This window comes from Tachyglossus aculeatus, chromosome X4 (genome assembly GCF_015852505.1).
Source record: "Tachyglossus aculeatus isolate mTacAcu1 chromosome X4, mTacAcu1.pri, whole genome shotgun sequence".
In the NCBI taxonomy this organism is placed as follows: Eukaryota; Metazoa; Chordata; class Mammalia; order Monotremata; family Tachyglossidae; genus Tachyglossus; species Tachyglossus aculeatus.
Window position 1 is genome coordinate 28,362,839 of NC_052098.1, and position 23,111 is coordinate 28,385,949.

General features: G+C 39.6%; 1 protein-coding gene across 1 annotated transcript in view; it reads left to right on the forward strand.

The window, feature by feature from the left end:
- Positions 1–23,111, forward strand: part of ADAMTSL1 (ADAMTS like 1) — a 714,148-nt gene that overhangs the window by 546,227 nt on the left and 144,810 nt on the right. Inside the window, exons 9-13 of the mRNA XM_038769612.1 lie at positions 1,230–1,341; positions 4,736–4,874; positions 15,792–15,842; positions 22,106–22,310; positions 22,787–22,934. Of these exons, the coding sequence (XP_038625540.1) occupies positions 1,230–1,341; positions 4,736–4,874; positions 15,792–15,842; positions 22,106–22,310; positions 22,787–22,934 (655 nt within the window). The remainder of the gene's footprint in view (positions 1–1,229; positions 1,342–4,735; positions 4,875–15,791; positions 15,843–22,105; positions 22,311–22,786; positions 22,935–23,111) is intronic.

The following is a 23,111-nucleotide window of genomic DNA, read 5'->3' on the forward strand; positions in this document are numbered from 1 at the left end:
CTTCTGCCTACAATCTCTCATTCACACTGTTCTCCTTGCCCCAAATCTACCAGACCATAGATCTTGCCATCTTCCAAACCTTTCTAAAAAGCCCACCACCTCTGGGAAGCCTTCCCTGCTTAATTCACACCACCCAAGTCATAACAACCCAACACCATCCTTGCCATTTATACATTTCATTCTTTTCAGCATTTGTGTACCTATGTATATTTCTGTAGGCATATTCATTCATGTAGTTGGTTATGTATTCAGTTATTTTCATCCCAATGCATTTGTATTACTTCCTGTTGTATCCTTGTTCTTCCTTCTGCTCACATTATTTATACATCATTTTTGTCTGTCCACCTAATTTTTTTGGTATTTGTTAAGCACATACTGTATGGCAGGCACTGTACTAAGCACTGGGGTTGGTACAAGATAATTGGTTTGGACACAGTCCCTGCTCCGCAGAGGGCCCACAGTCTTAATCTCCATTTTACACATGATGGAACTGAGGGACAGAGAAGTTAAGTGACTTGGCCAAAGTCACACAGCAGGCAAATGGCCTACCTCATAAGATTGTAAGCGCCTGGGGATTAGTGGTTATGTGTCTTGCTTCCACTGCGTTCTCCCAAGTGCCTTGTACAGTGCTGTGCACTTGGTAGTCACCCAGTAAGTACCATTAATGATGATGATGCAATTTCTGGACTAGTATTGCTGACTATTGATAAGCTTGGTGTTGGTGTAAAGGTAAGGAATTTTCTATCCTCCCAGAATTTAAATTGGTAACTTTCTCCTTATTTAGCTTTGATGTAATCCTACCCTTTGATCTACCTCAAAGCTAGATGGCATTTAATTACATTCCCTCAGATCCTGTTTCATTATGTAGCTATTTCATTAAACCAGGGGTGTAGGTGTTTCACTGAAGTTCGAAATTCCAGGAGAGCAATATCTTGCTAGTGCAAGATTCAATCCAGTCCTACATAAAGTGTCTCCAGTGGCAGTAAACATTCTTCCCTTCAAGAAGTACCAAAAGCCCAATGCCGCAAAGGTTTGAAGGAGACTGACCTATCGCAGTCACATAATCAAAATGCCCCATAGGTATTAAGTTGTTTCTTAATGAGTAATGATTAGAACTCTTCTTTGTATATATTTTCGTATGTACAGGTTTGTCATGGCAAATCACTTTTGCTTTGGCATCTTCCTCTAAACCCTCGACAGCCCAAACACTGAAATTCTGCCTCTTCCAGGTTCACTATGCTGGAGCTGCCGATAGTGTTGTCCAGTTCATCTTCTATCAGCCTATTATTCACCGATGGAGAGAGACTGATTTCTTCCCTTGCTCAGCATCCTGTGGAGGAGGTAATGGGTCTTCACCTCAGAAGGAGGTGGTTTCTCAAGTGGTCAGTCATTTTGTCAGTTGAATAAGCTCAGTCCTAGGGTGAGTCATGTAAGACCTCCCCTGAAGGGATAAAGTACCCAATCCCCTGTGGAGTTAATTACTTCATTCTGGTGTTGCTATTGGGTTGTACGTGCATCTCCTATCTTTGGTTTACTTGAGAGAGGTTGTTTACCTCATACCATAAAAGGGGTTACTTTAATTTGCCTTGGTTTATCTTAGGGATAGGCTATATTAATATTACTGACTGCTGGCAAGGTGAATCTGCTGTGGTGGGAGCAAACTGTTTATCCATGAGATGAAGTTTTTTCTTTTCAAGTCCTTGGCAAAAAGAGTTCTTCACCGGGCAAGTCAGACTAATTCCTATGAATGAGTCACACAGTTGCATATTGGTACGTGACCCGCACTTTTAAAACGCTGGAAGTTATAAATAAATTATTTGAAAACTGATCAGCAATCTAATACATTATCATTGAAGAAAAGAAAATGAAGTTAATTACTAGACAGCTCTCTTTTGGTGTCTTTTACATCCAATATTTGAGGGTGGAGAAAGTGGTCCACTATTGGAGAGACAGAAAGGCAGGAAAGGAAGAGACAGGGAGAGAGAGAGAGAGAAAAAGAGAGAGGGAAGAGACCGACATAGGCACCAGAGGCCCAGGCAGACAGAGGCCTAAGCAGGCACACTCACAGTCATCCAGATAACCTTTGTCTTTGAGCAGCAGAAGGAGAAACACATCTTGGGAGACCATCTCTCTCCCAGCAACAACCCAGCTCCTTGCTCTGGTTTGAAGGAGCCTCTGCCGCCTCTCCTCATCCAGGGCTCTCTCTGCTGTTGGAGAACTGCATGCAGACTGTACTCCTCCTCCTCCTCTTCTTCTCCCTCATCCCCATCCTCCTCCCCCTCCCTAGAAACCTGAAAACTCCAGAAAGTAGCAGCTATAGTCCTCCTTGTGGGAGGAGATGTAGACTAACTCGTATTGTACCCTCCCAAGTGTTTAGTACAGTACTCTGCCCACAGTAACTGCTACATAAATACTGTTGATTGATTGAAGAGGAAAATCAGCTGCAGAGAAGGGGAATGAGCGCCTCTGGTGTCTTTATCCTTTGCCTTCCCTGCTGTGGCCAGTTCTTCTTTGGGCCACAGACAACCTCACAATAGGCTGCAAGTTTGATATGCCTGCTCCAAACTGAGGGAATGAAGGCGGCCCAATTTTATAAAGCTCATTTTGAGCCCTTATCCATGTCCGCACTATGTGATAAAAACACGAGAGAACTCCTCAATATAAAAATAAGGTACTTGTCATTTTCATTCTGAAATGTTATGGAAAGGCATTTTGGTTCCATCAGGCAAACTGGTGTTCAATTCTTTCATCAAGCGCCTTCATGCCTTTGCTAAAATCTGATGTTTTAAACATTTCAATAGTTATAGTAATATTTTCAGTTAGTCCAACAAATTAGACAGATCATTACTTTGTTTGAAGATAAATTGCCAATAATTCAGGAATTTGATATTTTGTTACTTTTAACTGTATTAATGACCGACAGAGAAAATAATTTCACCAAGAGGAATTGGATGACAGGAACTCAAGGGTATTTTTCTTTTGAAACAAAAACCAGCCTTAATGGGAAATGGCAGCAGTTTAGTCATGTATCTGTGGTCACTGTGATGCACGATACTATTGCAGTGTTATTTCAGTAACCAGGACTGTGATTTCAGAACTGGGATACAATCAACTTTAGATTCAGACAAATCACAGAGTTTAATTCCAAATGTCATATTTTGAAAAAAAAATTTGGAAAAAAAGAGAGGTCTGAGAATTGCATGACTTTTCAAAAATAAAAGTGGTCATTATTACACTTAGACTCTAATTGCTTCCAACATCCCAAACAGTAATCCTGGATTGTCGGTTTAAGAACTACAACATATACATGATACTGTTGCATATTTTCGGTCTTTCCCTTGCATTGGTTGGATGACACTCTATATCAGCTCTAAGCAGGAGAGGACCTGAGTGTTTGGGGCAGTTATTTGGTGATTTTGGAACCACAAAGAGGAATACTTTTGTTCTCAAATGAATACAATCAATTCATATATCTGAAGAGCAGTTTTCTGGATTTTTTTCCAATTATCAAAAATTTGGATAATTGATATTCAGAGTTTTAATGGTGGGGTGCTTCACCCCTCTGGACTGCACCCAGGTTCAAAAAGGAGACATGGCAACCCTTCTTTCACCAGAGCTCCAGATATGGAGCAGAGGGGTCTACTAACTCTAGTGTTACTGGTGAGAGAAGGGACTCTTTGGTCCATCCCCATTCTGATTCTGAGGCTCTGGGAACTTAACAAGGGGGCAGATGGGGGCAGTTCCACTGATCTAAAGAAGATTTTATGATTTTCTTAGGTGAAAGATTACTCTCTTGTCTGAAAAAAATATGCATAAAGAAAATGTATTTAAAATGAGGTTATCAGGTTGTCTAGTTTTCAGAAGCAAATAGTGTCAAAATTGAGCCTAAAAACTGTGGGTTGGTGTATTTAAACCCTCTAAAAATATCAATATGTTGATAATTTGTCAGACAACATGAGCGCAGATAGTATCTTTTATTGTAAAATACTGTTTTGTGATTTTTGCCTTAAGGATAAATTTTAAGTAGAAGCCTAACTTGAAACAATGAACCAATTGGATAACCTATTTTTACCTCAATTATCACAAAGTTGGTACTTAATCAATTATAGATGAGTAACATCTATATTAATGTATTTATATTGAGTCAGTGAGGTGCCACTATAGGGTAGCTGACTTTCTACATTGTCAGAAGTGAAATGCTGACTGTCCCTAATGACTCCATCTGATGATCAGGTAAAGCCTCCGCTTCACCTCCTCCCCCTCTTTAAACATTCCTTTCCTCTTTCTCCCTTTCCTTACTTTAAAAATTGTACTTTTACAATTGTCATTTTTCTATGACTCCCGTTCGCCCCTCCCTCCAAACCTCTGGTCCCCAGAGCGAGTGCCATAAAGAAGGCTAGTGTTGTAAAGTCAATCAATCAATCAATCATATTTATTGAGCGCTTACTATGTGCAGAGCACTGTACTAAGCGCTTGGGAAGTACAAGTTGGCAACATATAGAGACAGTCCCTACCCAACAGTGGGCTCACAGTCTAAAAAAGCAATGTGTTGAAAAGCTAAAGCAGGATGTAAATTTAGAAACATAAGTCCTGTCTGTCTTAACTCGAAACCTCTTAAGTCAAAGTCTGCCTGTACTTACATACTGGGGAGAATGAATGTGTTATAATGAAAAGCATAACCCATATGTTATATTGCTATGTGCCTGAGCTTGCCTGGACTGTCTGGATATTGCAGGTTACCAGCTGACATCGGCTGAGTGTTACGATCTACGGAGCAGTCGGGTGGTAGCTGATCAATATTGCCACTATTACCCAGAAAATATCAAACCCAAACCCAAGCTTCAGGAGTGCAACTTGGACCCTTGTCCTGCCAGGTCAGTCAGTTCTGACAAACAGCTTATGCTAACTGTAAATCATATTAAGTTTAAATAAAAGAAACCCATATGAAATCAAAGCTTTAAAATAATCATCCAACATCCTGTGAGAGTTTCATCACTGTCTCTTTCTCTTGTCGGTATGTACCCTATTATGTGCCCTTAATCCCACACTTAGGGCAGAGGAAGATGAGTTTCTGAGGTGATTTTTAAAATCATGGTTCCTTGCTTCTCAATTCCTTATCCATCTTGTTTTACAAGGCATTAGACAATAGACTGCTTGTTCTAAGTGACTGATCAGTGACACATTAGCACTCCTCCCAAAATACATAATTAGTGGATTTGGAGTCACATTCATAAATACTGTTGTTTATTTTTTTGTGGGGCCAGCTCCAAAATTGTTTATAAGTATTCAAGAATTTTGCAATTAAGATGTTGTCCCTAGTGAGTAAAAGTCCAGAGAAAATGTTTTCATGGATATTGATAAATGCAGCTGCATGTGCAACGTTTCCTGAAGGTTCTCTGCAAGAACACAATTTGCTCCTCGCCTTTCAGTCATCTATTAAGCCTCAACAAGGCCAGAGAAAAAACTCCTCTTACCATTTTCTTGGATGCAATTTTGTGGGTTTTCCTATATCACTTCAAAAGAACTCCTGGCTTCAGTAATTGGATGTGGTACGAAATAATTGCTTACTTTTGAGAGTTTGAAGATATTGGAATATGTAAAATATGCACATATTTTAACCAAAGTATTTAGCCTGTAAAGAATATCTATAGCACATTGATAGCCACCATATTTTAAACATTGTTCTATAAAGCACATAACACTGCATGAGTGACAGTAGCATGAAGACAATGGTACAAGAAATAGTAGTCAATTTGACCAAAGAAAGACTATGTAAACTCAAGCCAAATTGGCCTGAAACCAGACATATTCATTTCTCTGAATGAAAAGAGAAATATCAATGGACCAATGGGGATATGAGGATATTTTCAAAATTAGAACATGTCATTGTGATTATAATATAAAAATGTCTGCAATCCAGAATTGAAATAATATCCACTCCTAGTATTTTGAGGTTTTCTTATTTTTCTTATTCCTGAGCCCCCCCATCAGGTGCTTCCAGGAGTATAGAATTGCAGGCCCCCTCCACCACCCCCAGCACCCAGTCACAAAGGAAAAAGTAGCCTCTCACTGCACTTTTTAAAATTCTCTCTTTGAATAGGGCTTATGCCTGTTTCAAGCAGAGAACCTATGTGTTGCCTGGAGTTATCTACAGATCCCTGTGCTTTCTGGCAATGTAGCTGACTCAAACCAACTTGCAAGGGAGTCTAAGTGGCTGGAGTCCCCAGTTCTGGAGTGCTTGAGGTACTCTGGGCCTTTCAGGGGACAGATCAGCCTTGTGGACTCTGCTCTGGGATGCAGGTGTCTTCTCTGGAATCAGGAAGGAACTGAGTTGGTCCCTGTTTTAGGGACCCCCTCACTCCCCCCCCCCCCACCCCCACCCCATCAGACTGATTAGAAACATCCTATTCCCCTGTGGGAGTCCCAAAACCTGTAACCATGCTGACTGTGTTCCTTCAGGGACACCAACAACTAGAAGCAAGACCCTTTATCAAGCCCCCAATTCCCTGTACTCCAGGACATGGGCCTTGGGGTCTCTGGGTGCTGTGAACCTTAGCTCAGAAATGTTGCCCTAAGGACTGCACCATTAGAGCTGGGCTAGGCAGGGTCCCATGGCTGCCGTTCTTCCTAAGCATAAAGGCCATCCTGTCTGTGGTCCTATCTGTAAATATTTTTTTTAATCAGTGTAGAATGGACTTCTGGATCATAAATGATGGCTCTGAGCCATCTGAGGCTACCAGCCATCTGTGTTCCTGGCACACAGATTGTGCATGGCAGCTCTTTGCAGTACAGGAGGGAGAAAAAATTATCACCCAGAGAAATCTTTCAGGGAGCAGGTACCACCGATTTATGTAGCTCCTTCACTCCCTTTGCAGGGAGAGAATCGAGACCATTATTTATTATCCAATGGGTCATTTGGCATTGATTAAAGAAATAAACTGGCCAATTTCAGTTTTTCCTATTTTTGTATGTTATTTTTAATAATATAACACATGCATAAATGTTGCGACAGGCGTTTGTTTTCAAAAGTGGGTAGGAAAGAGAAAAACAACATCAGTGGCAGATGTCAAGAAGCAGGGAATTTTTGTTGCTTTTCTTCACGAACGAATTAGGCAACACTGTGAAAAGTAAGTTAGTGAGCAGAGGGTGTTCAGAAAGAAAGTGCTTCAACAAATAACAATTTATTGTCCTGGGGCTAAATATTGACAGGACTGAGTTCTTGAAAGAAATGCATAGCCTTTTATTGTAGACAGAATGTCAGAAAGAATATGAGGAATCCCAATAAAGCAGCTAAAGCAAACTGAAGCTTAAACATAGGTCCACTTTTTTGTTAGGCAGGGTCAAGTCCAGAAGAATTTTTATCTTTGGGAAATCTCCTCCTAATGAAGACATCAGGGAGAACACAGAACAAAAGATCAATGAACTCTCAGCTAAAATGAAGAATCTTTAAAGGGGCAAAATGTAATTTCTCAGTTCTAATAAGGTGACATTTTAAAAAGGGAAAGGAACTTTTAGAAGTAGGTGCTGGCCCAATTTTTCTAAATCCTGACACCTCAGAGTTGCGAGGAAGGTAAAATGATTTTAGGTGTACACTTAATGTCATTAACTATTTCGGGTTAGGCACCTCCTCATTATGCAGGGCACCTAGAAGTAATCCTATTTGCCAGTTTGGACTGACAATGACAATGCCATTGTTTAAATCTAAGCCTATCAAAAATAGCTGATGCCTTTGAATAGGCTCCATCCATTGTTGAAAGGAATTTTTTAAAAGAGAAGCAGAAAGGAATCATAACAGTAGGGAGTGTACCTGTTTCTTATGTTATTTTCAAGTGATTTTGTCTGGCATTTCAAGCTATATTCAGAAAATGTAATATTCTAGAAAAGAAATGTATGAACAACATTTGCTTTCCACTAGGTTAGGTGGAAAGTGATAGTAGTGCCTTCTTGTTCCACTAGCCTTCTCAAAATGAAATAGCTGTTCAAATAAGTCAGGAAGCTTGAGATCCCCAGAGAACATAATCACCTTAATGTCATAATGAAAAGAAGTCCACTTTTAGTTAAGGTAAGAGAGAATTTATGTTTTTGTTGCAACTGAAATTCTCTCAGATACAGAGTGGAGGATTTTTAGCTGGTGACAGTGAGTCCATGTTGGAAAATCATGAACCTGTTAGAGACTATTCATAAGCACCCTCACGGATCTTGGTTCATAAAATTGTTTTTAAAAAATTGGGCTTGACAACAGTTTTCCAATGCTATATCTATGAAACAGCTTTTGAGAACACCAGAGCACTATCATTTTAGCACTTTTGGCATTGGGATTGTTGTTATGAGTCCAAGGGAATGAGGAAAATTGAATTGGCAAAGATTAGACAAGTGAAAAAAAAAGTTCTCACTCATCACACCCTTGTAGATTACAATTGTTAACAAACAAATCTGTTCTCAGAAGGAAAACTATATCTGGATTCTCCCCTCATTTCCACCCCTCCACACACACCTTCCCTCCCTCACCCAAAGCATTTTAAGAATAGCAGTGGTCAGATAATGCCCAAACAGGTATATCTTTATTGGCTGTCCTTCGGGCTTCAAAATGAACTCACTGGTTATTTTAAATTGACGTGCCTCAAAAGATGATAAATGTTTTTTGCAGCCAATTTCTGATCACACACCCAGTACAAAGTAATGGTTCTTGAGTAGAGCCCCATATGACCACCAGAAAATTTGGGTGGAGCCTACATCATAAGTAGGACCAGGAGAGGGGAGCTTGAAGGAGGAAGACACGAGGTGGTATGAGCAGAGGAGAAGGAGAGTGCGGTGCTCTATGACTTCTCACACCACCTTCAGCATCAGCATCACTGACATGATCAGCCCTAAGATTTCACCACTTCCTGGATAGTTGGCCAGAGCTTCCCCCATTCCCTGGAGTTAACTGGAGGCCTAGGTGGAACCCACCCAACCCCTAAGGATGTCAGAACTGCAGGGATTCTCACACCTGTATGGAGAAGGAGGGCATGTGAATTCCCTGTGCCTTAATGCCACACTCCTTCTCCTTGCTCTCAGTACAAACTTTATTTTTACCATCATTGTCATCATCAATTAACCTTTATTAAATGCCTACTCTGCAGAATGCTTGGGAAGAAGTTTGCCCAGCTGCATTTGGGTAAGGAGGAAATGTGTAAATGTAGCTAAAGGAGCAAGAAACATGCTCTTCCCTCAGATGCCCCCTGTTGGGTTTGCAGAGGCACCTCTGCTTTCCAGAGCTATTTTCCTATTCTGTCTCTAAAATTTTCCTACTCTTCTTGCTGCTACTTTACCTTCCCATAAAGATAGAAGAGCCATTCTCATTTCTCTCCATGTCTGTCTCCCTTTCTCTCCTTTTCCACTCCCCTCCTATCTAATTTGGAGCAATAATAATAATAATAATAATAATAATAATAATGGCATTTATTAAGTGCTTACTGTGTGCAAAGCACTGTTCTAAGCACTGGGGAGGTTACAAGGTGATCAGGTTGTCCCACGGGGGGCTCACAGTCTTCATCCCCATTTTACAGATGAGGTAACTGAGGCCCAGAGAAGTGAAGTGACTTCCCCAAAGTCACACAGCAGATGTGTGGTGGAGCCGGGATTTGAACACATGATCTCTGACTCCAAAGCCTGTGCTCTTTCCACTGAGCCATGCTGCTTCTTAATGGGTAAGAGCCATGAAAAGCATCAGATAAGGAGCCCAGGCAAGAAGGAAATCAGTGGGGACCAGATGAATGAGTGAAAAGGACAGTATGGCCTGGTTGGGAAAAGCAATGGGAATCAGATAGGAACGGGGCCAGCATTTTTAAAATGTGTGGCCATAAGAAAATATTCTTGGAAGTTGCTGATATAATGATAGGAGTAACAGCGTGGAATCCCAATGCTAAATTTAAAGAAGTGTTGCTATTTTAGGTATTGATAGGGCCTTTTGTTTCTAGGATTTCTGGTATCAATTTTTTCCCTAGGAATTAGATGGGTTTACTGTAACCCATATAAAACTGTATGAAAATTGGTGAAGGAAAAAAAAAATCCCTTACCAAGCTGTGCCAGGAATCTGGCTTCTGGGTATCACTTTCAGTTAACTTCCTAGTTGGCAGAGATCCATATCAAGGGGAAGGCAGTAGGTAAGCCTAATGCTCTTTGACTGACCTTATCCTCATTCCCATCACTCATGGAGACAGTGTGGGCAAGGAAGATCTCTGGAGTTTCTGCACTAATTCTTATTGGAAAGTCCTATAGTTAAAAAAAAAAACCCAGTACATGTGTTTCCTGATTTCCCCCCAGTGTTGGTATGAATTTTTATAAAAATGAATTACATTCTCTAAGCCCTGGGAATTTTCAATAAAAATATATTTAAACTGGAAATGAAGAGCCCTGGATATTTATCCTGTGTGCCACTATAACCATAACAGATAAGAATCCCTTGGAAGTTTTTATCCTAACAGAATATCATATTTACCATAATTGAAAAGTAAGGAATTATCTCTAGGTTGAATGTTAAATATCTGCTGAAATCACAAATTTGCAAGCACTATATTGCTCATTTCGTCCTGTCTTTTAAGATTTTAGAGGCCAAGGCATTCATTTTGTGTTTCCAGAAAACATTTATCACAAAATTCTTGTCCCAAAAATGGAAAGTCAGAGATGCAATATAATGAATAAGTACATGAAAATGAAAGGTTATGGTTTTTTCTGAATCACAAATTAATTATCTGCCAATTAGCAGTTAATTCAGTGAATTACCCACTGCTTCTCAATGATCTTGAGATTGCTTCTTTAAAACCTAGGGAGGGAAAGCAAATCAACCACCACCATAAATCTAGCTATTATTCCAATATCCAATGTATTTATAGAAAAAAATGTGTGAATCCAGTGTTCTTATACATTTCTGAATGGTAAAATCTCACACACACACACACACACACACACACACACACACACACACACACACACACACCCCACACACACACCCCCACACACACACACACACACACACACCCCGCCATTTACCAGGGCACCAGCTAATAAACCACAGGCCCGGAAGGTGGTGTACTCTGGGCCATCACTAAATTCATTCATTCAATTGTGTTTATTGAGCACTTACTGTGTTTTCCCTGTTCCCTGGTAACCAAGCACCCTAGCTTTCTCCCCTCTGCAACTCCATCACAGGGAAATAGTGAAGAGCAGGTAATCATCGCTCATTTCTTTTCAAAGGTAAATGCAGGTATAAGTTCTGCCCAAAGGTTGTATGCTATTATGAAGTATTATTGAGAAGCAGTATGGCCTAGTGGAAAGAGCACAGGCCTGTGAGTTAGAGGAGCTGGCTTCTAATCCTGGCTCTGCCACTTGTCTGCTGTGTGACCTTGAACAAGTCATGTGACTACTCTGTGCCTGTTATCTCATCTGTAAAATGGGAATTAAGATGGAGAGCCCCATAATGCTTGGCACATAGTAAGTGCTTAACAAATACCATAATTATAATTATTATGTTTGTCATGGACTGTGTCCAACCTGATTATCTGGTAATAATAATGATGGTATTTGTTAAACGCTTACTATGTGCCGAGCACTGTTCTAGGCACTGGGATAGATACACGGTTATCAGGTTGTCCCATGTGGGACTCGCAGTCTTAATCCCCATTTTCCAGATGAGGTAACCGAGGCACAGAGAAGTTAAGTGACTTGCCCAAAGTCACCCAGCAGACAAGTGGCAGAGCTGGATTAGAACCCAAGACCTCTGACTCCCAAGCCTGTGCTCTTTCCACTAAGCCACACTGCTTAGTACAGTGGCTGGCACATAGTTATCACTGAACAAATGCCATTTTTTTTAAAGGAAAGTACAACAGTGCTCCAGCACTTAGAACAGTGCTTCAGCGCTTAGAACAGTGCTTCGCACATAGTAAGCACTTAACAAATACGGTCATTATTATTAAGCAATTTTACTAAGTACATGATGAATACTTCACCTGGACTCTAGAGTAAATAAGACACTTAAAATATCTGAAAGTAGACAGGGGAAATTGTGTGTGAGAGTTTAATGATAAAAAAGAATTTTAAATTTGGATAAATTATTGGTAAGGTAGTGGGGCATATGGGGAGAGGGGAATGGTAATAAACTAGAGAAGAGATATATTAAGAGAGTGGGAAGTGTTGACAGGGTGGGTTCCCCAGTGTCCGACTTAATTACTTAGGAAATGTTGGGTGCTTGAATAGCTTCTTCCATACACCTCCCCATCTGGCCCCCTCACCTCCACATGAACATTTTGTGTGTTTTTTTCTCTTTCTCACTCTCTCTTTCTGTCCTTCATACACGGACACACATATATGCAGGTGAAAATATGTGAAAGAAGAATTTTGAGTAGTTCTTAAGTGGCCCCTTAATGGTGTGCATAACATGTTTAGGACTAGAAAAGTAAGGAAGGGTGTTAATAAACTTGACAAAGTCAAACTAAATTCTAACCAAAACAACAGGCCAAAGCATTCATCCCAAGGAAGGTCAGAACCAACCTAAACATATGCAGAAACAGGATTGGGTAAAGTACTATTGTTTAGACATATTCTATTTTCATCGTGACCCAAGCCATAGGAATATAGAGTGATTTGAAATTTAAATTAAAAAACTACTTTTTTAAATTAAAGCAAATTCTTCAATGAAGTTGGGAATACAAACTTTTTTGTATTCTGAACAGTATCTCTCCTTCTATACCTCTCCCTTTCCATTCTATCTAGCCTAGGTTAAGGCATCCATTTTGAAATAGAATCAGTAAATCAAGTATCAGAGACATGCAAAAGATCAACCTAATATTGAAGTTAGTATTCTCCGTTTTTCTGAAAGGAAAAAGTGAAATAAATTAAATGGATGAAAATTTTTGAGGTATTTATTAATGTGTAAGAAAGATAATCCGATAATGCAAATTCATTTATAAGCAGTGCAGTGGAGATGGGCAGAATTGTGTCTTTGTGAAAAGATTTTTCTTATTTCTCATTCTGATGCAATTAAGCCAGCCCATTTGCCAAAAAGTCAAAAATGAAGAGGTGTTCTTAAGGATAAAATGAAGATAGTTTTTTTAGCTAGTATCCATAAAAATCGTTCCAAGCAAATCATAGACTAAATCTATAGCCTTGAAATTTTGTGGAAAAACACAACTTCAGAAACTCTTGTGAGGTAACAAGAGTAAGAATTTGTTTTGGTATGTAGAGTACACACTGAGTACAAATTTGACAGAATATATGATTTACATGATGTAACCTCTCCTTAGGAGATATTTTAGAGAATTAAGTAGAATTCAAGTATTCAGTAACATTGTAAGGTGGCTGAAAGTTACCAGTAATGAATTTTTAGCTTCTTAGGACCAGCTGAAAACCAGATAATAATAATAATGATGGCATTTATTAAGCACTTACTCTGCGCAAAGCACTGTTCTAACCACTAGGGAGGTTACAAGGTGATCAGGTTGTCCCCTGGGGGGCTCACAGTCTTAATCCCCATTTGACTGAGGCCCAGAGAAGTCACACAGCTGACAATTGGCGGAGCCGGGATTTGAACCCATGACATCTGACTCCACGGCCCGTGCTCTTTCCACTGAGCCACGCTGCTTCTCTTAATGATTCACTAATGTCACTTTTGTTTTAAGTTCTCAATGTATTTGGCCAAAGCAAACCAGCACTCTGTGCCAAATAGAATGTTCATATCTGGAGTCATTACAGTTAAAAATAACCACTCTGTTGTGCCAGCTCCATCAGAAAAAAATGACTTTTTCTATCAAATGACGTGCTAGAAACTTTTGAAGGGAAAATAATATTGCTTTGGAACTGGTTATTGGAGTTTGTTTCCAATAAATCCTTTATCTTTACCTTGGACAATCTGGCAGACGTACTTTTGATTTTCATCAAGTTGTACAGTTAAGAAATGTAAAATATAAATATTGGTATCTATCCTGTATTTTGATCTACCCATAGATATATTCATTAGAATTAACACAAGAGGAATTCCCCAAGTGACTGTGGTCTGCATTCTCTAAATGAACTGCAGCTCAAATTATTTTTTAGACTCATTCTCACAAAGTCCTTATGCAGACAATAGCTTAGAGAAGCTTTGTTCTGGAGGCCATATTCATTCATTCATTCAAATGGATACATCGTTCCATTAAGAATTTATTTTTTAAAAGAATTTTCTCCCCAAACAGTTGTACATTAAGATTTGAAATGCATTTGGAGATGCATCACTGATCATGTAAAGGTTTGAAATCAATTTTTTCAGGCTATATTTTTTTACACTGTTGGGTGTGGATCAGCAAATGTTTGAGTGGAACACTGGAAGAGTGGATGTTGGGAGATGATATGGTTTTTGAAGGCAGTGACAAAATAATTTTCAGTAGATTTTTAAAATTAACAAGATTTTTCCACTCAACTCTTGTTGATTAAGCTATAAATCCATTTACTTATTGAGTTAAAAGCTAAGCAAGTATGTTTCTCCTTTTGGAAATTTTTCAGAATCTGATACTCCATTATAGAACCATGAAGGAGGGTATCTCTTCCCTTATCAATGAGTTGTAAAATGAATTTTAATTCTAAATTACTACCCTGACAGGGAGCGATATGATTCTGCTGCATTAGTAATAGATTTCACAGTAGCACTTCAGTGGAATACCATTCTATTCTTATGGCTGATGAAGCATGATAAATGTCTTGTTTGTAAGAAATTAGGTAGGCAACTTTTTTTAGCTTTATTGTAGTTTCATTCCTGCTGTGAAAATGCGAATTTCTAGCCATAGAAATTGTTACAGGCAACCAGCTCAGTTTCTTAGCCCTTTCCTTCATATAGCAAAATGATTTTTCTCTCAATTCTGCATTTTACTGTCTCTCTTCAAGCAGTGCATACTTCTCTTATGCATACTTCTCTTACTCTCCAAGGTTTTTGTAACTTTTTTTAAAAAATGACTTGGGTCTGCTTTCCTCACTACATTGCCAATATATTCTTCTTTCAAGCCCAAGCTGTTTCTTACTTCAACCCATGGATGCATACTTCAACTCTGTCCTCCTTTCCTGAAATGTTCTACCTTAAGCTTATTTTCTCACTCTAAGGGCACCATTCTGACTGATCAGAGAGGATAGGAGGATGATCAAGGTCTTACATCTCAAATTCCTCTTCCCGTGGAGACTTACAACCACAGAAGGTCTTACCTACACCCATCACCCCAAGTATCTATTTCCCAAGTACAGTGTCATCCCCATCCTCACCCCTTTATCACCCCAAGAAAAAATCCCTTTGCTAGGGATTTGCTTGGTACACAATACTGTCAATCGCAAAGCTCATTTTGCCTTCAGAGAATTTATTTTCATTAGAATTGAATCTTAAGTGTACGTTTGCTTACTCAGAATCTGGAAGCAACTTTAACAATGATAAAAATAATGACCCAAAATGATATGTTGTAATTTCTATAGCAGCAGAGAGCATTTATAAGCTTACTGTGTTATATTAAAGAGGTGTCACACTTTGGAGCTATCCCCTTTCTACTGGTATTTCCTTTTTGAATAAGAAAACTCATTAAATTATGACTGCTTGGAAGCAGTTGGCATAACTTTACATGGATTCTAGCATAAAAAGGAACTGATTTTTGTGTTGTCAAAGTGTTAAAATCAGTAAAATATTTCTCATTGCTCTTTATTTTACTACTGTGTAAAAATAGTATTGTATAATGTAATCATTTAGTGTTTATTTTATTGTGTGTACCTTTTACTCAGAGGGTTGGCATTATTGTTCCTAACAGTGACGGATACAAGCAGATCATGCCCTATGACCTCTACCATCCCCTTCCTCGGTATGTAAAATCAACCATTCAGAAGCTAGGTCTAGTAAATCATTGTGCTGCCGGTGTTTTGCCTCTGCTTTCTTTTCTGTAAAATTCTGGTGGTATTTCTCACCCCAATCTGCATTTTCCTAATGAATAATGCTGACACGCTTGGACTCTAACCTATCATTAGACAGTCATTTTTAAGAAGCGTTAACCGTTACATTGAGATTGATACAATCATAATGGCCTTTCTTTTCCTTCCTTTGTTTTCTGCTCTGTTTCCTCTTCTGTGGAGCCTTGGTCATTAAAGCACTGTTGATAGCTATTAAGCAAACACTGCCACAATAATTTTTACAGTGCCATGAACATGGAATTCCAGGTGGGGTTTACCATTCTTAAGAAATGAAAAAAAACCCACTTGAATTTTGGAAATGAGTAGTAATTGAAGAAGTAAATTTTATAACATTTTTCTTGCTATTGAGAAGCCGTTTTAAACATAAAAAACTATTGTTAAATTGAAGGCATCACTTTATATTTTTATAAGTCCAGTACTTTTAGAATGTGGAAAAAATATCATTGAAGGATAATTGAAAAATCTTTAAAATGCTTCCTCTATTTCTAATGTATGAATAAAATGTATGAGAATCTGAATACTGTGCTAGCTGATGCATATGTTATCACAGCTGAAGCAAGCATACAAATACCACAAATTTGAACTTTGTCTAGAGGTTAGCTACTTTGAGATAACTTACTTTTATTTACTCTGTAAACTGGTCTCACTGAGCTTCTTTCTTAGCTCAATATACTCCATTCTCAAACTTCACCTAAGAAAGCAACATTGCCTTAACCTCAACCCACCTAATACAACTACTTCATCATTCTGCTATTGTACTTGTGTCTATGTATTAAAATGTTTGGGGGCATGTCATGTCGTGTACAAAATATACATTAAATTGGCTCTGAATATACATGGGCAATACAATCAAATTTAAAGTTAAAATTGTTCCGAACTTCAGAAAGAAGGAAAAGGAGTAATTCTGCTTACTTGTATACTGTTCAAGTTGTTGCTCTTAATTCTAGATGTTTCTGAAGTCTTTAGCCTGAATTTCTCAGTATTAATCAATGTCTATCTTAAGAATAGCATGTAAATTACATAGGTTTTTCTCAAATGTATATATGCATGTGTGTCTGTATGTCTTTGCATGTGTGTGTGTATATATATATGTATGTATATATATACACACATATATATATGAGAAATATGCATATATAATCCATATCCTTTATCATCGTGGGAAGGGAATGTGTCTGCCAACTCTGTCATATTGTACTTTCCCAAGCACTTAGTATAGTGGTCAGCACGGTAAGTGCTCAATAAACATAATTGATTGATTGATTGATTTTCCAAGTCAACACAACCAACAGTTGGTTCTTATTCATAGGTGAACAATGTACACAAAAATAGTCCTTTGCTTTGCTGATGGGTATATCGGTGGTGGCGCCTAATGAATACTGCTTTCATACCTGACTCTTGGGATGATGATCTTCCAAAAGTCTCTACTCTTATGTAGCCACCCCATTCTTAACTGCCACATGCCAGGTTGTTTTATCTATTGTTGTCGTCTCCCAGAAGTCTTCAGCTAAGCCATGTAATGACATGGTATTATATATAGTTGCTTATATATGACCTGGTATAAGGTTCCCTGTATATCTAAAATGGCTCTTCAGCTCACTTTCCCTACAGGCTCCCTACTTAAGCAACTTGAATATTCTGCAATCTTCTTTCATGTCGCACTTAGTGAATGAAATGCTGTAATGAAAACAACGGCAATGCTGATAGACTCACTGCATTCGTGGACCTCATTTTTTGTGACCCTTCTTGTCATTTGAGTTCAAAAATGGCCTGTGGACACTTCTGGTGAAACTGCTCAAGAAACCTAATTGGATATCTATGGGGGACCTGGGTCTTGCAATTATATAGAAACTTGGAAGCTACAACGGCCCTAGAGACCTTCATTTCGGTCTGAAGCTTGATGCCACAGTGGCACTATGTTCTGTCTGTCAATGTCTCAAAGAGCACCCTGACCCTCTCAATTTAATTTTCTTTTTTTTTCAATGAATTTCTGAACAGTATGCAGCCAGAGTAGTGGAATTCAGTGACTATGTTATCCTTGGTCTAATCTTAAAAAGCATTTGGTAAAGAGTAAGGATTCCCAAGTGCTCGCTGATGCATGACCTTAACCCTCTTGAGGCTAGGGGTAAGCCATAATGCATCAGTAATTCTGCCAAATGATTCATGATCATTTGCATGTCTGTTGTGTATGGTGCTTCTGTGGTGCTTCCAGAACACAGACTTCAGTGAATAGTAGCTCTTTTATGAGGATTTTAGGGCTTTTTATGTTGCTTATAGTCTACTAATTTGAAAGATTTCTGGGGGATAAAACCCTATTCTGACTCCAGATTTCAGTTCCTTTATTCATTCTCTATCGTCGCTGCTTGGAATAGATTGTGTCTAGTCTGTAATTTCCTTGTGGGAAGAGATTATATATATGATAATATAATACTCTCCCAAACACTTAGTAGAGTACTCTGAACACAATTAACCGTTCAATAAGTCACTTCTCTGTGCCGCAGTTACCTCATCTGTAAAATGAGGGTTGAGACTGTGATCTCCATGGGGGACAGGAACTGTGTCCAACTTGATTTGCTTTTATCCACCCCAGCACTTAGTACAGTGCCTGGCACATGGCACTTAACAAGTACCATAATTATTATTATAATTATTTTTAAATATCAGTGATTAAGATTGGCCTAATATGAATATTCCTGCTTTACTCCATTGGTGTTGGGAAAGGGTCAGACATGGTACTGACTGTATCACTAAGGAGTAATTGAAACAGACAAACTTGTTAGGACCTGTCAGAGCTCTAAATGGTGCCTCAGGCTTTCTTGAAATCAGCAAATAAAGGCAGAGAGGTTCTTTACAAATGCAGTAAAGAGTACTTAATAATGTTTGCTGATCTCCTGTATATGACCCAGAGAGAAGATTTTGTAAAGGGTTTAGAGAGTCACAATAAAATCTGAAGTCACATTACCATTCCTGGAGTCCAGGGTGGGCCAAAAGCTGAATATGAATTATTTATTATTCTATAAGACAACATGATGTGATGATATTTCAGCATGAAGACTACAGGGCAAAAGTTGGGAAGGAATTTTTTGCTATACCCTGTACTGGTCAGATATTTATTAGCGCACTGTTTTCAATTTAGTTCATCCTGCTCTACAAAGGATTTCAAAAAAGTGGAAAGACAGCATAAGAACAAAAAATTAGAAATTGGAAAATACTTTCTCATGATAAAGAAATTGGATTTTTTTTAGCTTAGAGAAGAGAAGGTTAAAGGGTAACAACTGTTTGCAAGAACATGAAGGGCTTTTCTGCAGAAGAGGGTGACCATGACTACCAAATAATCAGATATGGGTTTAAATGAAAGCAGGAGAGGTTTCAGTCATACAGATGGAAGACCTTTTTAATATTTATGGTATTTATTAAGTGCTTACTATGTTCTAAGCACCCCATGCTAGCTGCTATATCAGATACCATCCCTGCCCCAGTTGGAACTCACAGTCTAAGAGGTAGGGAGAGCAGGCATCTTATCCCCATTTTAAAGATGCCTAGGAAACTGTGGAACAGAGAAATTAAGTGACTTATCCAAGATCACACCCCAGGTCGGAGGCAAAGTTCAGTCTCCAAACTCCCAGTTCCATAGTCTTTCCTCTAGGCCAGCTTTCAGGTGGCCCCCTTGATTCTCAGAATGACAAAACTGCAGGAGGCACAAAGTAAGGTTGTGAAGTATCCATATGTGGAGAAGATGATCTGTCAAAGTCCTTTCCAACTTTATGATTCGGTGGTTACTATTCTTCTGTAACCAAACTAGAAGGCTTCTGGCTAGGATCTCTCCAGTAATGGAGTGCATTGAGGTGCCACTACATTATTGGAGCTGCCATTTCCTTGAAAATGGGGATGATTGTAACACAAAATCCTATGGCATTTGTCTTCAGAAAAAGCTTGGGCAGATGTCTATTTACTGGATCTCAGTAAATATTCTATCCAATCTGGGAGGTCTCCTCTTTTTTTATGGATCTAACTGTGGTTGGAACTTCAGAAGTTGGAGCAAAGACACGATAAACCTAATATTATTCATCTGTAACTGTGGTTTTCATCTTTTTCATGTTTTGTAATCCATCCTAAGATACCCTTTTCCTTCTGCTTTTCTGTGCTCTACAGTGACCCTGATGCATTATAGCCTGGTTTTTACTTTAAAATTATTTTATTAACCCCAAACTCCTAGAAACTTCAGCTACAATTCCTCCTACCCAAAGTTGAATAGAACTTATTTAGGAGCTAACATTCTTAAAAACTCAATGTAACCATTTTACAATGAAGGAAACTTATTTGTTGTAACTGTGTCATAAATCAGGATTGGGATTGGTAGAATAGAAGCTCCAGAAATGTGATTGCAGCTAGCATAATTACTACTTCCCAGAATCAGCCAAGACCTGTGGCTAGACAATCTGAAGAGAAACGCAGTTATTTACCGGCCCAGATCTGGCAAACCCTACCCACAACCAAGGATCAACATCAATGAAGAAGAGTTGAAACTGTCACTGAATTCTGTTATCTGAGTAGACCAAATGCTAAATAAATAAGACTAGTATGCCCTGGGAGGCCCAAAGTCAGTGTGGCACTAAAGTGGCTCTAAGATTCAGACCAAACTGAAGGTATAATGTCATGTCCAACCTTCTCTGTGGAAGAGTTCCGCTAATGTTACAAGTGCAATACTTAACATCAAATAGCAAGACAGTATTGTGAACATTGAGATCCTAGAATGCAGTCAGAATACCAGCATTGAAACAATCCTCTTCATGTCACATCTTTACTGGACAGGATATGTGAAGACTGGATGATACCAGGATACTCAGTATGGTATTTGTTAAGCACTTACTATGTCCCAAGCACTGTTCTAAGAGCTGGGGTAGATACAAGGTAATTAGGTTGTCTACGTGGGGCTCACAGTCTTAATCCCCATTTTACAGATGTGGTAACTGAGGCACAGAGAAGTTGTGACTTGCCGAAAGTCACACAGCTGACAAATGGCAGAGCCAGGACTAGAACTCACAATCTCTGACTCTCAAGCCCATACTCTTTCCACTCCCTCTCCCTCCCCCTCTTTCTTTCCCTTCAGGGAGAGAGAGGGGTGGAGGTGGGGGAGGGGGATGCGGTCATGGTGGTCCTCCCGATCTGTGGTGGGTCATGTCCGGACCGCCCCGCCCCGCCCCCGGTATGACTTTTTTTTTTACCTTCCCCCTTCTTCTCTCCTCCCTCCCTCCCTCCCCCAACTCCTCCCCGGTCAGGTCCATCTGTCTGGTCGGGGTCCATCCCCAACCATTCAGGGCTCATTCACTTTTCAGATGGGGATGTGAGGTGGGGGGGCAAGGGGATTGGGGGGGAATGTAGGTAACAGCCCAGTCTTTCCACCCAAAATCTACCCCAGTTTCAGACCCTTGTGGGGGAAACTGGAATAAATTAGGGAGTCTATTCCTTACTTTGCTCCATACCAGTTAGTAAATCTGATCTGAGATCTTTCTCTTCATGGATCATCAATTAATTGTCATGAGGAATAGTTAACTTGGCCAAAGAAGTGGCCCAGAAGCACTTGCCATTGGAATTATTTAATAGCTTTAGCATCGCTGCTGGGCTTTTAACTTTCTAGCACTAATAATCACCATGGCATTTGGTACCTGCTTACCGTGTGCCCAGAACTGAACTTAGCATGTGATAGATAAAATCAATCAATCAATCGTATTTATTGAGCACTTACTGTGTGCAGAACACTGTACTAAGCTCTTGGGAAGTACAAGTTGGCAACATATAGAGACAGTCCCTACCCAACAGTGGGCTCACAGAGAAAAACAGAACAGACAGTCTCTGTTCCATATGGGGCTCACCTCAGTGTGGGAGGAGAAGAGGTACTGAATCTGTGTTTTACAGATGAGGTAACTGAGGTCCAGAGAACTTAAGTGACTTGTCCAAGGTCACACAACAGGCAAGAGGCAGAGCTGGAATTACAACCCAGGTCCTCTGAGTCCCAGGACCATGCTCTTTGCACTAGACCACACTTTTCCTCCAGGAGGCCTCCAGAGGAAAATTGGAGGAGGTGATCTGAAAGAGTATTCAATAGTTATCGAGGACACGTCCTCTCCCCTGGATTACTATGGTTTTGCTTCTGCAGGTGGGAAAGCACACCATGGACAGCCTGCTCATCCTCCTGTGGAGGGGGCATCCAGAGCCGCACAGTCTCTTGTGTGGAGGAAGACATCCAAGGGCATGTCAGCTCCGTGGAAGAATGGAAATGCATGTATACCCACAAGATGCCCATCGTTCAGCCCTGCAACATTTTTGACTGTCCCAAGTGGCTGGCACAGGAGTGGTCCCCGGTAACTATGACTATGATCTTCTCTTGGGTTGCAGACTAAGAGCGTTCTTCCCTCTTCCAGCTTGTTTGGTAAACTTGCTGCTTTAGTTTCTGATCTCTTTGTCTGAGTCATCAAAAGCATCTCTTCTAAAACAGGCCCCCAAAAACTGATGTGAGAGTGGGCATATCCAGTGCAAGAACAATGGACATAGGCCAACCAGCTGACAGAGAGCCAAAAAGTTAACCATGTGGCTCTGAGAATGAAAACTTTAGCACCCAATGTCAATAAATGATCTAAACCTGAGAGATTTAGAAATGAGTCCCATCCCTAATAGGCAAAGTGACTGAGTAATTCATGCTGGAATGAAGTTTTCCAAACCAACTTTACTTGCTGACATACAAACACTGCTCCCTATGCTGCCTATGCCTACTCTGTATTGAGAAACTCTTGCCATAATGCCTTTTTCCCCAAGACTTTGCTTTCTTTCTTCTTGTCAGTGCACTGTGACATGTGGCCAGGGACTCAGATACCGGGTGGTTCTCTGCATTGATCATCGAGGGATGCATACAGGAGGATGTAGCCCTAAAACAAAGCCTCACATAAAAGAAGAATGCATTGTACCTACACCATGCTACAAACCCAAAGGTAAGCTAGCAGGTCTCCTCCCCATTGCCTTATAAAATCTTTATTGTTTCAAGACTGCCTTAATCTATTTAGGAATTTTTCAGTGTATGAAGTTTTCTTGTTTCCTGGTAACAATGGCTTGGAGACTTAAGTGGGTGGATTTATTCTTTTTTTACTTATCTGAGAATTTTGGAATCA